Source organism: Petromyzon marinus, unplaced genomic scaffold (assembly GCF_048934315.1).
Source record: "Petromyzon marinus isolate PM22_M1 ecotype Great Lakes invasive population unplaced genomic scaffold, UKy_Petmar_22M1.pri1.0 PM_G_Scaffold_56, whole genome shotgun sequence".
Lineage (NCBI taxonomy): Eukaryota > Metazoa > Chordata > Hyperoartia > Petromyzontiformes > Petromyzontidae > Petromyzon > Petromyzon marinus.
In genome coordinates, this window is record NW_027423009.1 from 610,729 (window position 1) to 628,949 (window position 18,221).

The 18,221-nt window shown below is 51.3% G+C and overlaps 1 protein-coding gene across 1 annotated transcript; it reads left to right on the top strand.

Annotated features, from left to right (window-relative positions):
• The first annotated feature begins 8,379 nt into the window (after positions 1-8,379).
• Positions 8,380-17,794, top strand: LOC142918173 (lysophosphatidic acid receptor 1-A-like). The gene is made up of 3 exons (XM_076062292.1): positions 8,380-8,498; positions 14,967-15,739; positions 16,694-17,794. The coding sequence occupies exons 2-3, from the start codon at positions 15,004-15,006 to the stop codon at positions 17,038-17,040; spliced, it is 1,083 nt and encodes a 360-aa protein (XP_075918407.1). The 5' UTR covers positions 8,380-8,498; positions 14,967-15,003; the 3' UTR covers positions 17,041-17,794.
• The last annotated feature ends 427 nt before the right edge of the window (positions 17,795-18,221 follow it).

Sequence of the window (18,221 nt, forward strand, 5' to 3'; positions counted from 1 at the left end):
TCAGTGTCTCTTATTTGTTTAAACACGGATCTAACCGTGACATTTTGAAGATCTGTGTCTCTTATTTGTTTAAACACGGATCTAACCGTGACATTTTGTAGATCTGTGTCTCTTATTTGTTTAAACACAGATCTAACCGTGACATTTCGAAGATCAGTGTCTCTTATTTGTTTAAACACGAATCTAACCATGACATTTTGAAGGTCAGTGTCTCTTATTTGTTTCAACACGGATCTAACCGTGACATTTTGAGCAAACAGCCAAGGAACAGGGAAAGCTGATACCCTTAGACAATGCAATTTGTTTTTACGCAGAGATGGTTACAGTAAAACAAAGAGTACAGTTACTTAATCAATTTTCCAGTAGCAAACAGCCAGTTTCACCTTAGACTCCACCCTGATTGGCCAAATGTGTCTGAGCACATGTTTAATGTGCAGTTGTATTTTTTTATTTTACTATTTTTCTGAATGCTTAACTATTTATGTTCCGAATTGTAATATCGAAGCCAATACACAAGGCAGGGAAATTCCTACTGGCAGCAGATCGATGTCTCAATTAGTAAAGATGCCACAAGAAACACCACGAGAATATCTTCTGGCATCTCTTCAAGAGGTCACACTTAACCAGCACATTCCTGTGCTCCATTAGAGCAGTTCAATGCGTGTCAGTCATCTGACATGTGCTACTTATATCTCACTCTCAGAGTTGGTCGAATCCAAATTAAGTGAAACAAAAAATGCAAGGTGGCTCTCTGATGTAGGTGTAACAATGATGTCACTAGTTGCACCTCGTGATTAGATGAATTGCCGCAATTTAAATAAAATCATCTATCCGTTTTTTATAACATTGTAGTGAATTTGGGCCCATTGCATAAACATTCAGATAAAAATAATCGATTGTTTTCATATTCGATTCAATGCATGCTTAATTAAATGCGAAATCGATATTGATATCAATGGATCAATCCATCATTCCATTTTACTGTCTGTCATTAAAAACGGTGCTGGCTCATTCTAATGTGGGTATTAGCTACCCCAAGTGATACAGCCAACTTCGAGGGATGGATGAGTAAAGAATCCACTTATTTGGCTAATCTTAGCAAAGGTCAAGGCAATCGTCGAGAAGCCTTAAACCTATCACCTGGCTCACCTGTGGAGTCACGCCGTGAAATAGGTGGCGTTGGGTCATTACGACGTCTTCCTTCTATTTAAACAGTAACGTGAAAGTAATATATATATACTGTACACAAGCAAGTGGAACAAATCTTGGCAACAAATCTCAGCAATGATTATACTTGCATTGTCTTTAGTCACAGAAACAGTAATCTGAGATGCACATTGAGTAATGGAAGGTGATTTAATCCTTTGAGTAAGTAATTTATTTCTTCAACAGATATAATTTTTCATACAGTTAGCTTGCAAAGAAAAAACACATTTTCATTTTGAACTCATCTATATTCCCGCATTGTGTTTTATTAGCATTATTGGTTTGTGCCTTTGAAATTAAATGATGTCGCATTTGATTTACAATCAGGTATAACCTTCATTAAAACTGCGCAGGGCTTAGAGTGAATAAATAAGGTTGGTTACTGTGTCCATATTCTTTGAAGTCTATGGGAGACTTTAACATTGAAGTCTATGGGAGACTTTAACATTGAAGTCTATGGGAGACTTTAGCATTGAAGTCTATGGGAGACTTTAACATTGAAGTCTATGGGAGACTTTAACATTGAAGTCTATGGGAGACTTTAACATTGAAGTCTATGGGAGACTTTAACATTGAAGTCTATGGGAGACTTTAGCATCGAAGTCTATGGGAGACTTTAACATTGAAGTCTATGGGAGACTTTAACATTGAAGTCTATGGGAGACTTTAACATTGAAGTCTATGGGAGACTTTATCATTGAAGTCTATGGGAGACTTTAACATTGAAGTCTATGGGAGACTTTAACATTGAAGTCTATGGGAGACTTTAACATTGAAGTCTATGGGAGACTTTAGCATTGAAGTCTATGGGAGACTTTAACATTTAAGTCTATGGGAGACTTTAACATTGAAGTCTATGGGAGACTTTAACATTGAAGTCTATGGGAGACTTTAACATTGAAGTCTATGGGAGACTTTAACATTGAAGTCTATGGGAGACTTTAACATTGAAGTCTATGGGAGACTTTAGCATTGAAGTCTATGGGAGACTTTAACATTGAAGTCTATGGGAGACTTTAACATTGAAGTCTATGGGAGCCTTTAACATTGAAGTCTATGGGAGACTTTAACATTGAAGCCTATGGGAGACTTTAACATTGAAGTCTATGGGAGACTTTAACATTGAAGTCTATGGGAGACTTTAACATTGAAGTCAATGGGAGACTTTAACATTGAAGTCAATGGGAGACTTTAACATTGAAGTCTATGGGAGAATTTAGCATTGAAGTCTATGGGAGACTTTAACATTGAAGTCTATGGGAGCCATACTCTTTGGTTATTTCGGTAAAGTCACGTAGTAGGTGTAAAATCAAATAAATCACGACGTTTCGGGCGCAACACAAGCGTCCATCATCAGGTGGGGAAGCATGGCCTGCTGCTGAGGCAGACTGTTTTATATGTGCATATTCATGCACTTCATATCAGAGCAATATTAACAAGTATGAGACCATCAGCTCAGAAATATCCACTGCTGAATGAAAGCATTCCCACGCTAATACAATTCCACATGGTCTTTCGATGGTGCTAATACCATCCATCTCATGCCTGCGCGTTATCGTTTCACATTACTCCACGTCCATGGTGATAATCCTTGAGGGAGTCATTTCTGCTTTGGCTACCATTCCATCAGCAGCCTTGACCATCCCTGAAAGCGGTGTGAGTGTCTTTCTCAAGCCCACTCCGGTGGTCCATCCTAGAACACGACTTTAGGGACGTAACTTGTAATGTACAAATGTGGTTCTTTTTTCACAGCCTCTTTTATCTGTATCTGCAGTTACATCATTGTCATTTTTTTATTTACCCGAGCCTTAGCCCACGCTAGCTCCCTGGTTCCCTCTATCCTGGTCCTCTCCCGGGAGGCTGTCTGACCTGGCCCAGCTTCGGTGCAGGTCCCGACCACCAGCCACACGAGTCCGGCCCTCAGAAGGACATCGGCCCTCTTGGCTCTGGGGTCACACCCTGGCTTGCCTTGCCCGGCCCTCAGAAGGGCAGCGGGCCAAAGGAGTTCCAGGGTCTGGCTAGTCGATCTTCGTTCTTTACTGGCTCTTCATCTTGCTTGAGTCGAACTAAACCTCAGTTCCCCGGGTCCCACCTTTTATACTGTCGCTCACTGAGGGGTGGGGCTGGGAGTGATCACAGCGTCCCCACAGTCCCCCAGGCTGGTGGCCGTAGTGGACGTGTTTGTGGCCACCGTCACACAACCGCGTGTCACCCTCCCGTAACACCTCTACACGTGTTTGTGGCCACCGTTACACAACCGCGTGTCACCCTCCCGTAACGCCTCTACACGTACAACACTCTTCATGTGCAAGGCAAGGTGGTCTGAGCCGGAGAAAGACCTGCAAAGATCACAAGCTCGCATTACAACTGTGGACTGTGGGGATGAGAGTGTGTGGTGCCACAACAGCGAAGCCGCTCCGTCGAAACCGGGGCCGTCGCTGTGCTGCTGCGACCGAGAAGCCACCCGGCTCCCATCACAGCACTTCCCCCGCCACCCCCCCCCCCCCAGGCCAACTGGCACTGCGGCACCGTGGCTTAACTTAGAATTTAATGACCACGGAGAACTCGCTGAGAACCGCATTGAGGAGATGCCCAGGACACACACGGACCAGCAGACAGGTGGGGACCAGGGCAGTGTGGGTTAGCGTCTCTACCCATGGTGCACCGCGGGCTAGCGTCTCTACCCATGATGCACCACGGATTAACGACCCTACCAATGATGCACTGCGGATTAACGGCCTGACCCGTGATGCACCGCGGATTAACGGCCTGACCCGTGATGCACCGCGGACGGGTGGTGCGAGGGCTTTGAAAGGAGCATAAAAAGGGACGCTTTGGGCAAGCACGGGGCCATTTATTTTATTTGACTGGAGATCAACAGGAGGGAGGGATCGAGGAGCTGTCACCTGACTGTTACTCACACGTCCGTGAGACAGAGAACAGCCAGATTCTGTTTACAGCATCATCAATCCGCGACCTCCATCGCTGCGAGGTCGGACCGTAAGTACGAGGGAGAGAGGTAAGACAAAGGAACGAAATTCGGAGAGAAAATAGAGGGCAGACAGGTCCATTAAGTATCAGGCAGTAGCGAGATAGGTTAGACGTGTCCTGCTGGTCCGTACTGACACACACAGTCTAGTTTGATACTCGTGGGGAATAAAACCACTAATAGGATAAAGCTGTGTCGTGGTCACTGTGAGTGCGAGGAGGGAGACGGAGTGTTTGGTGTTCGCATACCGGTACGAGTGTGTACAGAGTTTCGATTTAAAGCTTTCGTGACTGCAATGATTCATCTTCTTTGGTTCTTTCGGTAAAGTCACGTAGAATGAGAATAAAATAATAAATTGATCAAATAAAATAACACAATAATATTCTCACGACGTTTCGGCCACAACACAAGCGGCCTTCATCAGGTGAAGGGGGCGAGACTGTCTGGCAGGACAGCGCTGGAGCCTCCAGGACAGCGCTGGAGCCTCCAGCGCTGTCCTGCCAGACAGTCTCGCCCCCTTCACCTGATGAAGGCCGCTTGTGTTGTGGCCGAAACGTCGTGAGAATATTATTGTGTTATTTTATTTGATCAATTTATTATTTTATTCTCATTCTACGTGACTTTACCGAAAGAACCAAAGAAGATGTGTACAGAGTGTTTTGTGTTCGCGCGCATACGCGGCTGTTTGCAGCGAATAAGGGAGTAGAACGTGCTTAGTGCCGGTACCTGTACGATCGTTTACAGTATCGTTCAGCGCGCGCGTACCTACACGAATATCTTCGGTGGTGCCCAGCGCTCGCGTACCTGCGCAATAGCCTACAGTAGCGCTTTACGCTCGCGCGCCTGTGTAACGGGGTGGCGGGGTGGCGGGCGCGCACTCGAGCGATTGTCTAATAGCGAATTAAGCTCCTGGCGTGCGCGAATACGCAGCTGTGTAAACAGCCCGTTAAATCGGAGCAAAGTAATCGAGGCGTGTTTGTTTTTGCTTAAGTGCGTGGAGCGTGGGTGGGAGGGAATCCCATGGGGGCGCGCCGCGCTTGTTTATTCCCGTGCAGGACAGGGTTCTACTTTGCGAGCGCGCTCACCGCGACACGCCGCCGTTCAACAGGGTAGCGCATCGCGAGCGTAAAGTGTACGAGCCGCTAATTAAGCTACGCAAACGCGGTCGACATCCCAGGCAGAGGTACAGGGGGGCGAGGCATTAGGGGTCGGTAGTCTGGACCTGACAGAGCAGCCGGGGGGTAGCGGTATGAGTGGAACGGGGGAGTCGGTGGGCAACGGCCCCGACAATTCAGTGATGGCGGGGGACGGTAGCCCCCACATTTTCCCTCCCCCAGGACCTCACAGAAATGCTCAGAAAATCTACAAACCTGTTCCTGGGGGTCGGAGATTGGATCACCGTTTTTTCCCCTAATGATGGTAATAGGTGTGGCCCTGCAGGTTACTTTTTTGATGGAGTTAAATAGAGATTTGTGATCGCGGGCCACTGAGGCAGACTTCATCTCCTCAGCAACCCGCGACCACCACCCATCCTTGCAGCGCCTCACGGCTCTCCGAACCTCCGAGGGACGTGGAATTCTGTTGCCAATAACAGTGGGCTTGTCGCTGTTTCTCAACCATCCTGAACACCTCCTCTGTCAGCCAGGGTCTCTTGGGAGGTCTGGAACGCGTACCCAAAGCAGCCATTGCAGCTGCATGAGTCACAGTCCTAAACGTCGCCCATTTACCCTCGACATCAGGAAGACTCGGGGACAATGCCAATCCCAGCCACACGCGATGATGAAATTCTCGCTTGCAACTTTCATCAGATAACTGAGACCAGACCACTTTAGGTTGGAATGGGGTCCTGGGTGTACACCCACCACCAGAGTGGAAGAATGGTAGGCGCATCTGACAGATGACTAATCGATGGTCAGAGGGCAGATCAGCTCCACGGTCGGTCCTGGTGTCAAGGACATGGGCTCGCATCCGCTGGTCCGTCACTATGTAGTCCAGCAGATGTTCTTGCTTGGACCCGGCATGCATCCATGACGTTGTGTGGATGCGCCGATGCCGGAACAGCGTGTTGGTAATTACAAGCCCATGGGCTGCACAAAAATCTAGCAGCCTCCTACCATTATTATTGAGCTTATCTGGCCCATGCCCTCCAATCACTCCAGCCCAGGTGCCAGCATCATGGCCAACTCGGGCATTGAAGTCACCCAACATAATGACTCTATCCCGAGGTGCCGCTTTAGCCAGCACCTGTGACAGGAGGTCATAGAAGGCATCTGACTCATCGGCTTTGCCTGCATCCCTCCACGGATGTTCGTCTTCGGTGGGGGCATAATTAACCACGACCACCACTCCTCACCTAAGGTTGATGGGAAGGTGAGCCCAAAGTAGCCTTGGGCTTACGGCTTCCCACACCTCACCGCCACGCTCCCACGCCCCCTATCTCCTCGCGGTGCCGGACGGGCAACTCTGTCGTGGACAGTGCTGTGGGGGGGGAGGGCCAATTCCGATTGGCTCCTCCCCTCATGGCGTCTGTGTCCAGCACAGTGGCTAAATGGGGGCTCTGGACGGGTGCGAGGGGCTGGTAACCCCTCCACCTTCAATTAATTACCACTAAACCACGAGTTAAACTGAAATATGTTACTAATAAGCTTGTGCCGGAGGCCCTGGGGGGACAGGCGTCTATGACATCTCCTGGCCAAACCCCAATTGGCAGAGCCAGGAGATTGAATCTCTATCCTCGGGGCTCCTCCAGAAACAAGGAAAAGCCACTATGGATGGCCACGTGGAATGTTCGAACACTCACTGCGGAGAAGAGCTGCCACTCCTCTGTCGGGAGCTGAACCGGTACCGCCTGGATCTCTGTTGCATTCAGGAGGTCCGGTGGACCGGTTCTGGCTCCTGCCACCATGAGGGGTGGACAGTTCTCTACTCAGGGCAGCAGACTGCCAAACAACAGGGTGTGGCTCTTCTAAGGCCCCCCACACACACACACAGACAAAGACAAAGATCCCCCATATAGCCTGTAACAGACTGTAGGGGCAAGTGCTGTTAGCGAGCACCTATGAAGGCCGGAACGGTACACGAGGGGGTGGGTGGCCAGCACCACGCACGACCGTCTTTGTCTCCCACACCAGGTACTCATTTGAGGCTGAGTCGACCTAGGGGAGGCCCGGGACCGGTTCAGATAATCGTCACTGGTGTTGGCCGTGAGCGGGAATCGAACCCGGGTCGCCAGGTTCATAGCGCAGCGCGCTAACCGCTACACTATCGCTCCCCACACACAGACACACACGCACACACACACACAGGGCACACACAGACACCCACACGCACAGACACCCACACACGCGTGTGCTCTTCTTCAAAGACTCTGTGAAGAATAATAGGAGCATTAAAAGCGGAGCCAAATGTTCAAACCGGCAAACGTTACAGAGTGGTGGTGTGTGTGTGCGTGTGAAACAAAGGCTGTCCACGTACCCCCCCCCCCTCGTGTGCCGTTCCGACCTTCATAGGTGCTTCTCGCTAACAGCACTTGCCCCCACAGTCTGTTACAGGCTACACGGGGGATCTTTGTCTCCTTCATAGACATTGCTGCTGCTACTCGCTAACAGCATTTGCCCCTACAGTCTGTTACATGTTACACGGGGGACCTCTGTCTATTTACATGTGGGGGAGTGATGGCGCAGTGGTTAGCGCACTTAGCCACGATCCCAGGCAACCGGAGTTCGATTCCGCCAACATCAGTGACGAATTATCTGCACCGATCCTGGGTCCTCCCTTAGATAGACTCAGCCTCAAATGAGTACCTTGTGCGGTGTGTCGTAAACATCACCACTGGGGAGACAAAGGCGGCCGGGCGTGGTGTTGGCCACCCAACCGGCTCGTGTGCCGTACCGACCTTCATAGGTGCTCTCTAACAGCACTTGCCCCGGCAGTCTGTTGCAGGCTACACGGGGGATCTTGGTATTGTTTCTTGAAAGCACAAAGAATGTGTGTATGTCTGTGAGCAGAGTGGAGGATCGAGGTTTAGCAACTGGGGGGTTGGTAGGAAGAGGTAGTGATGGGTGGGACACGTAAAAAGAACTCGATTGGACGTGCAAGATGACATCATGTCACCCGGGGATTAACAGGCTTTGAGAAGATAAGAGGGGAGGGAGAGAGCAAATCCAATTCAGAGTTCACCTGGAGCCGCCCTGAATCCCAGCCGCCCTCAGCGTCCGCCTGACGCCCGTTGGGTGCAGCTGCGAACCATTGCCCAGGCAGAGTCTTCGCTGCCCAGCGTCCTCCCCAACTTCCACCGTGCGAGGTGAGTGATCGTTCAGTTGGTCAATTTCATTTGGCGTGACCCCGGGGTCCCGAAAAAATCAGGTCAATATTTATTATTTTTCAGTCCGCCCTCCGGTCAGCCATCGATCCTCAGCTTCTATGCCAAGGCGAGCCTGCGCCCGCAGTGAATTTAACGTGTTTATGTAATTTTTCAACTTTTTACGAAACTTAGTTCCCCGAGTAGCTCTCAACGAGGCCAATTGATTGACCACTAGTTTTGCTGTCGGTAAGGCAAGACTCGTGTCGCTACGCGGTTTTTCCCACCCCGGGGCAGTGATGAGACCCCCGGGGTCCTGCCAATTGCTTCAATTCAGCCCTGTTAGCCGTTAGCCCTAGCCTGAGAATAGTCGCACATCGCGAAGGGTGGGAAATAAGAGGCTAGGCGAGATCCGTGGAGTGTTCGCTGGGGGGGGGGGGCATAAACAGGGGTTCACTATTCACGCCGGGAATAAAACCTTGGTACAAGATTGATGGTCGACGCGTTGTGCGTGTGTGTGTGAAGAGTGGTGGAACAGCGATTGGCACACTGCCGTGTGTGGGTGATATAAATTAGTGGGTTTGGTTTGGCCATGTTTGTTGTAGTACGGAGTTAGACTGATGGGATTTTTGCACACAGCGTTGGTGTACGGTGCTTTTTCAGGATTTTTTCCTGGATTTTCTGTTTCCACAAAGTCACAAAGTCACTTTAAGATGTTTTCTTGTTCGCGTTTTTGTTTGTTGCGGTTGCACCCGATTCAAGAGCCGAATGGCTCACAGGGCTATACACCAAATAAATGAAACTGAAACTAGGTGGTTATCCCGAGAGCGCAAACTAATGAGTATCCGTACAGCTGCGGAGTTTCTGCAGCTGCCAGCGAGTTAATAAATAACCACTCGAGGGCGGTCGCCGTGTTGACACAAGGGCTTAGCAGCTGGGGGGGGGGGGGGCATCCCGCCCTCTCACGGGGAGCGGGGCGTCAGCCCCCACGAGAGCATAAACGTTGTGACGTTTACTAAGCGTTCCTGCTACATGTTTTTTTTCAGCTGTGGATTAACTTTCGAAAATCTGTGAAATCTGGATGCAAAAGTAACTGGCAATTCTTGAGAATATTTTTTTGTTTGTTAATCGAGAAATCTGGAGATAGTACGGCAAAGAGAAATCTGCAGAAAATCGGAGAGCTTTGTAAAAAAAAATATTGCTAAATCTAGAGACTATATCTGAAATGTCTTGGATACAGTCTGCGAAACTCCTGAGAAATCTGGAGAGTCAAACAAAATCCCGAGATATCCGAAGAAAAAAATCGCTTCGAAAAATGCAGAGACATCTGTAGAAGGATCACACTCGTCCAAGACGTCCTTCCCACTTCCCGTGACTGCAGCCTCAAGGTGCACATGGCCTGGCACAAGCGTCGTGGTGACGTCACCGCCACTTAGTGGCGAATGGCGGTTGTTGTGTGTCTATGTGTGTGTGTCTACGTGTGTGTGTCTACGTGTGTGCGTGTACACGTGTGTGTGTACACGCGTGTGTGTGTACACGCGTGTATGTTTACACGTGTGTGTACACCTGTGTGTGTACACGTGTGTGTACACACGTGTGTGTACACGTGTGTGTGTGTGTACATGCGTGCGTGTGTGTACACGTGTGTGTGTGTACACACGTGTGTGTGTACACCTGTGTGTGTGTATACGTGTGTGTACACGCGTGTGTGTACACGTGTGTGTATACGTAGGAGTTAGTTTCGGGTACTTTGTTGTTAAACAGTTGCTGAGCATAGGCACAAAAGTCAAACGAGCGGTCAGCAACTAACGGCAAATGTCAAAATGTAGTTAGAATGTAGTTAGGGTTCGATGTGTCTTGAATTGAGCCGAGGTCGTTGTCATCAAGAACTTGTGGGGATGAGGAGAAGAGGGGACGGGAGGGAATTCCAGAGCTGATGGCGGCAAGTGGGAATTTTCGTGTTGCTTCGGGAGCGTTTGGGGGAGGGGTGAGAGGTGTGCTTCGTCTATGCAGAGGATGATGCTCTGGGCAATAAAAAATAATTAATCGGGCGAGTGCGATTAGCGAGTGCGCGGCGTTTGTGGAGCCTTTTGGTAAGAGCACGGTTATCAGTTTGCTGAAGTTTGTAGTCGCTTACTGACCCCTGTGACCCCCCTACTGGACGTGTGTGGAAAAGAGCTTCATAGCTCCTCGGATTCCTCCTCCTGCAGTCTACATACAGATCGTGAGACTCTGCATCGCGAGGACTCGGGTGGTCAGCCTCTCTGAGTGCGCGGTGTTTCGGGGCTGCGTGGTGTACAAAGCAGCACGGTGTTGTAGCTTTGTACAGCCTCTTAAGTAGCAGTGCGCGTTGTTTAGCGACAGCGTGGTGAAGCAGTTTGTAACAGCGAAGACTATGGGGGGGTCAGCCTGGTGGGGGTGGGTAGGTGGTGGGGGTGGGTAGGTGGTGGGGGTGGGTAGGTGGGTGGGTGGTGGGGGTGGGTAGGTGGGTGGGTAGGTGGTGGGGGTGGGTAGGTGGGTGGGTGGTGGGGTGGGTAGGTGGTGGGTGTGTGGTGGGGGTGGGTAGGTGGGTAGGTGGGTGGGTGGTGGGGGTGAGTAGGTGGTGGGGTGGGTAGGTGGTGGGGGTGGGTAGATGGGTGGGTAGGTGGGTGGGTGGTGGGGGTGGTAGGTGGGTAGGTGGGTGGGTAGGTAGGTGGGTAGGTGGGTGGGTAGGTGGGTCGGTGGTGGGGGTGGGTCGGTGGTGGGTCGGTGGTGGGGGTGGGTAGGTGGTGTGGGTGGGTTAGGTGGGTGGTTAGGTGGTGGGGGGTGGGTAGGTGGGTCGGTAGTGGGGTGGGTAGGTGGGTGGGTGGTGGGGGTGGGTAGGTGGGTCGGTTGTGGGGGTGGGTGGGTAGGTGGTGGGGGTGCGTTGGTGGTGGGGGTGGGTAGGTGGGTGGGTGCTGTGTAGTGGGTGGGTGGTGGGAGTGGGTGGGTAGGTGGTGAGGGTGCGTCGGTGGTGGGGGTGGGTAGGTGGGTGGGTGCTGTGTAGTGGGTCGGTGGTGAGGGTGGGTGGGTAGGTGGTGGGGGTGGGTAGGTGGGTGGGTGGTGGGGGTGGGTAGATGGGTAGGTGGTGGGTAGGTGGGTTGGTTGTGGTTAGGTGGTCGTGGTGGTGGGTGGGGGTGGGTGGGTTGGTCAGCGTGTGTGAGTGCGTGGCGTCTATGAAGTACGCGGTAGGCGGAGTGGCCCCCCCACCCACCCCCACCACCCACCCACCTACCCACCCCCACTACCGACCCACGTGTGTGTGTGCGTGCTTGTATACCATCAATAGGTAAACTCCCCCCCCCCCGCGCCAAACGGCAAGTCCACCGGCACGTACACCACCTCTTTCCTAAAATCCGCCAATCAAATGCTAATTTTTATGCTAATTTCTTCGTCAGAACACCTTGTTTGCTCGCACACAGTTTAAAGGTCCGCTGTCTGAGCGTGGTTGTGTTTCGCTAAATTCTCCTGTTTGATGAGTACTAGGTGCCTCGGTGAATGTATATGCTCTGACTTTAACATAGCTATTTCTGTGACCAGTTACAAGCTAATCACTCAGTTATTTCAATGCTAAATTCTATGCTAATTCCTTTGTCAAGGGGTACCTCTGCCGATGTGTATACTTTAACTTAGCTATTTCAATGAGCCATTTCAATGGTAATTATATGCTAATTCCTTTGTCAAGGCACTTTGTGTTTTTCTTCTCACACAGCTTAAAGGTCGTGATCTAAGCGTGGCTTCTCTCACTCCAGCGCTGTCCTCCAGACAGTCTCGTCCCTTCACCTGATGAAGGCCGCTTGTGTTGTGGCCGAAACGTCGTGATTTTTTGTTATTTTATTTTCACCTACGTGACTTTACCCAATAGAACCAAAGAGTATGCACTCACACACTCACACAAAGACCCACGGACTCACACAGAGACGCACAGAGACTCACACAGAGACGCGGAGACTCACACAGAGACCCACACACTCACACAGAGACCCATGGACTCACACAGAGACCCACAGACTCACTCACACAGAGACCCACAGACTCACACATAGACCCACAGACTCACACAGAGACGCACAGAGACCCACAGACTCACACAGAGACCCGGAGACTCACACAGAGACCCACATACTCACACAGAGACCCATGGACTCACACAAAGACCCACAGACTCACTCACACAGAGACCCATAGACTCACACATAGACCCACAGACTCACACAGAGACGCACAGAGACCCACAGACTCACACAGAGACCCGGAGACTCACACGAACCCACAGACTCACACAGAGACCCACAGACTCACACAGAGACCCGGAGACTCACACAGAGACCCACAGACTCACACAGACTCACACAGACACCCACTGACTCACACATGGATCCACAGACTCACACAGAGACTCTCACAGAGACCCACAGACTCACAAATAGACCCACACACTCACACAGAGACCCACCGACTCACACAGAGACCCACAGACTTCCACAGAGACCCACAGCCTCAAACATGAATCTACAGACTCACACAGAGACCCACAGACGCACACAGAGAACCACACACTCACATAGAGACTCACACGAACCCACAGACTCACACAGAGACCCACAGACTCACACAGAGACCCACACACTCACACAGAGACTCACACGAACCCACAGACTCACACAGAGACCCACAGACTCACAAGAACCCGCAGACTCACACAGAGACCCACAGACTCACACAGAGACCCACAGCCTCACACAGAGACCCACAGACTCACACAAAGACCCACAGACTCACACAGAGACCCACACTCACACAGACTCACACAGACACCCACAGACTCAAACATGGATTCACAGACTCACACAGACACCCACAGACTCAAACATGGATTCACAGACTCACACAGATACTCACACAGAGACCCACAGACTCACACATAGACCCACATACTCACACAGACACCCACAGACTCATACATGGATCTACAGACTCACACAGAGACCCACAGACTCACAGAGACCCGCAGACTCACACAGAGACCCACAGACTCACAATAACCCAAAGACTCACACAGAGACCCACAGACTCACACAGAGACCCACAGCCTCACACAGAGACCCACAGACTCACACAGAAACCCACAGACTCACACAGAGACCCACAGACTCACACAGACACCCAAAGACTCACACAGAGACCCGGAGACTCACACAAAACACCACGCACTCACACAGAGACCTACAGACTCGTACAGAGACCCACACACAGAGAGACCCACACATTCACACAGATACCCACAGACTCACACAGATACCCACAGACTCACACATGGATCCACAGACTCAAACAGAGACCCGCACACTCACATAGAGACTTACACGAACCCACAGACTCACACAGAGACCCAAAGACTCACACAGAGACCCACAGGCTCACACAGAGACCCACAGACTCACACAGAGACTTGCACACTCACACAGAGACTCACACGAACCCACAAACTCACACAGAGACCCACAGACTCACATAGAGATCCACAGACTCACACAGAGTACCCACAGACTCACACAGAGACCCACAGACTCACACAGAGACTCACACAGAGACCCGGAGACTCACACAAAAACACCACACACTCACACAGAGACCAACACACTCGTACAGAGACCCACACACACAGAGTCCCACACATTCACACAGAGACCCACAGACTCACACAGAGACCCACAGACGCACACATGGATCCACAGACTCACACAAAGACTCACACAGAGACCCGCACACTCACACAGAGACTTACACGAACCCACAGACTCACACAGAGACCCACAGACTCACACAGAGACCCACAGACTCACACAGAGACTCACACAGAGACCCGGAGACTCACACAAAAACATCACACACTCACACAGAGACCTACAGACTCGTACAGAGACCCACACACAAAGAGACCCACACATTCACACAGAGACCCACAGACTCACACAGAGACCCACCGACTCACACAAGGATCCACAGGTTCACACAAAGACTCACAGAGCCCCACAGACTCACACATAGACCCACACACTCACACAGAGACCCACAGACTCACACGGCCTTGGTACACGTGTATATATATAGGCTGTAGTGTATACTGTAGTGTACACAGTATGTATATATACTATTATTCTGTAGTGTATACTGTAGTGTAAACACTGTATACTGTATAGGCTGTAGTGGGTCACAATAACACCGTGGACCTTAAAAACGGACAAAACATCTAACAGGCGATGTTTCAGGCAACAGTCGTCTATCACAGCACAATATAGCCGCCTCATAAATTACCTTGTAACTTGACTACACGGCAAAAAACAATACTCAATTCGCCTTTTTTTAATATAAATCGGTCCATTTAAAAACATTTGGTTCGGGACAAGAGTGTAACGTTTCTCTTAACTTTAATGAATCTTCGCTTTGCAGGTGGGTGTCGGCGTGGGAAACAAAACGCGAGAACGAGATGGACGGCAGCTGCCACCACAATGAGACAATCACCTTCTTCTACAACAACATCAAAAGGCCACTGTACGACGAGTGGTCTGTCACCAGCGTGCTGGTCATGGTGCTCGGCATCACCATGTGCCTCTTCATCATGCTGGCCAACGTCCTCGTCATGCTCGCCGTATACATCAACAAGAAACGCCACCACCCCATCTACTTCCTCATGGCCAACCTGGCCGTGGCGGATTTCTTTGCGGGAGCGGCGTACGTCTACCTGATGTTCAACACGGGACCCAACACTCACAAGCTGTCGCTGCCGACCTGGATGCTACGCCAGGGGCTGATCAACACGAGCCTCACGGCCTCCGTTGCCAGCCTCTTGGCCATAGCCATAGAGCGGCACATCACGGTGTTCCGGATGCAGATGCATTCGCGGATGAGCGAGCGGCGCGTCGCGGTCGTCATTGCGATCATCTGGCTCGTGTCCATCATCACCGGTGCCATTCCCAGCATGGGCTGGAACTGCATCTGCAACATCAGCACGTGCTCCACCATGGCGCCCCTGTACAGCACCAGCTACGTCATCTTCTGGGCCGGCTCCAATCTCTCCACATTCCTGATCATGGTGGGACTCTACAGTCACATCTTCGTGCACGTGTGGAGGAACACGATACCCGTGCCGCAGAATACCTCCAGGTCCACCCAGAGGAAAAAGGCCACCATGAGCTTGCTCATAACGGTCACCATCATGTTGGGTAAGTGTTGTGGGTCTGGGCAGCAGGTGCTCATATTCGACAACACGATTCACATTCGTCTTCGAGCGTGTGTGCGTGTGTACAGCCCCTTGTGTCGATCCGGTGCATGTGTAGGGAGTCATTTTGTAGTGTGGGTTGTGTAAAGGTGGGGTAAATAGACGTGGGAGCATAGAAAGTGTAGCACAACAATGGAGATTGTTGCACTGGCCACCATGTAGCCTCCGGGGCAGGCTACATCAATCTGACGTGCGTGACAGTCGCCTAACCAAGCACCGTCTTGGCTCAACACTCTGCTCAGCTTCTGATCGGATTTGGTGAATGTTCTCTGGGTGATTTTGGTTGTGGGCAACATTCATGGCTCATATCGCATGCCGAACAGCTTTAGGGGAAACAGTGGCCCAGTGGTTAGCGTACTGGCGCTATGAACCCAGCGACTGCTGTTCGATTTCGAACCACGGCTAACGGTGGCGAGTCGTTATCGGCACCAGGTGCGGCACCTCCCCAGTCGTTTCACCAAACTGCACCGGCTAGGTTGAAGTACGCAGAGGATTGACGAAGGCCTGTGAATTATCATTCGTACGACGACTATTCTAGCACAGCGGTTGAAACAACGGGGCAAAGTTTTTTTTTTATCTCCCCCCCCCACCGCCTCTGTCCACCCGGCAGTACGTAGGGGTCTAGCCACAGTTTGTCGATCGGCAGGTCTGGGTGTAGCGAGGTAAAGTGTGGTTCCTCGTCTGGCCAACGGTGGAAAAGCAGGTGGGAAAAGAAGCCTCTAAAGGGCCTCTCCACAGTTCTCCTCTAGTGGAGGGGCCCTCCTTGCAGCAGTCATTGAGCAAGCCATTGCAGGGTTGTGCCTTGACCTTCCACGGGTTTCAGGGAACAACGCTGATCTTGTTCCACACGTTGCTATCAAAATGCCTGACTCGTGTGTCTCGTGCCGTCGCCTCTCAGGAGCCTTCATCGTGTGCTGGACGCCAGGCCTGGTGATTCTGCTGCTGGATTCATTCTGCTCAGACTGCAATGTCCTGGCCTTTGATAAGTACTTCTTGCTCATAGCGGAGCTCAACTCCGCCATGAACCCCATCATCTACTCGATTCGGGACAAAGAGATTGTCGCCACTTTGCAGCGAATGCTGTACTGCCAAAAGGCAGAAGCCATCATCACCAATGGCTCCGACAACGTCTCCAATAAATCAACGTCCACGGCGAATCACAACCTGGTCACGCCTATCAGTCACGTGACCACCACAAGTGCGATGAAGATGAATCAGTTTAACAAAATATATATAAAACAATAAAAAATTCTCACGACGTTTCGACCATAACTCAAACGGACATCATCAGGTGTGTCGGTTTGCATAAATTATTTTTTATAAATAAATAAATGTACAGCACACCGGTGCGTTTGAGGGTAAATAGAACGTGGCCAATTCTTTATTAGTACAGCACACCGATGTGTTTGAGAGTAAATAGACGTGGCCAATTCTTTACTAGTACAGCACACCGATTTGTTTGAGGGTAAATAGACGTTGCCAATTCTTTCCTAGTGTAGAGGAGTAGTGGAGGACGTCATGTCACTCAGGGGGGTGAAAAGGGATGATGTCAGAAGTTACGGGGGATATATAAGGGGGAACCCGTGATGTAGAGGGGGTTGTCGCGAAGGGCCAGGAACGGAGAGAGTTGGGGAGTTGGGATCCAGGTTAGGGGGAATCAGCGCCAGGCGAGTGTGCTACTTCACCCGGCCGACCGAGTTGGGTGATCCCTCGGTTGGTGCTGGGGGGGGGGAGATCACGTATAGCCTGGGTGGAGCTAGGGGCCTCCCGGTACCCTTTCCCCTGGGGAGAAATTAGGGTTGTCACCTGTTGGGCGTAAGCCTTTAATAAGTTACCGGCAGTAGCCCTTAATAAAACTTGGTATCAGCCACTACTAAAGAACCGTGTCCGTGTCGTCAATTGCACCTCAACAACTGGTGCCAGAAGTGGTTTCGTTCCGCGCCGCAATGCCTAGATCCGGCGCGAAACGAAAGACTACGCCTAGGGTGCACCAGGGCGACAAGGACGTCGGCGAGCTGGCGATGATCCCGGAGACCGGGGGCCCGGTGATGTCCCCCGTGGAGATGGTCCAGTCGGGGCCAGAAGAGGCGGCGGTCGGGGGAGCTGCCGCGCCGCCGTCGGACGAGTGGTGCGCCATCGCGGCCAGGCTGGAGACGCTGCAGCTCACGATGGCGCAGCTCGCCGTCGCTTTGGCAGAGGTGGGGGACCGCGTACACTCGGCGGGCGGTGATTTTTGCCAAAACCGCGGGATCGCCGACATCGCGAATCCTGCCAAAACCATAATTCCCGCCAACGCGCTGCCGGGTGTGCCGCGGCAATCGGGCGCCATTTTTTATGCGCCGCCGGATCCAGCCGCCATTGTCGCTGCGATGCAGGAACCGGCCGCCATTGTTGGCGCGACGCCGGAACCGGCTTCGCATCATACT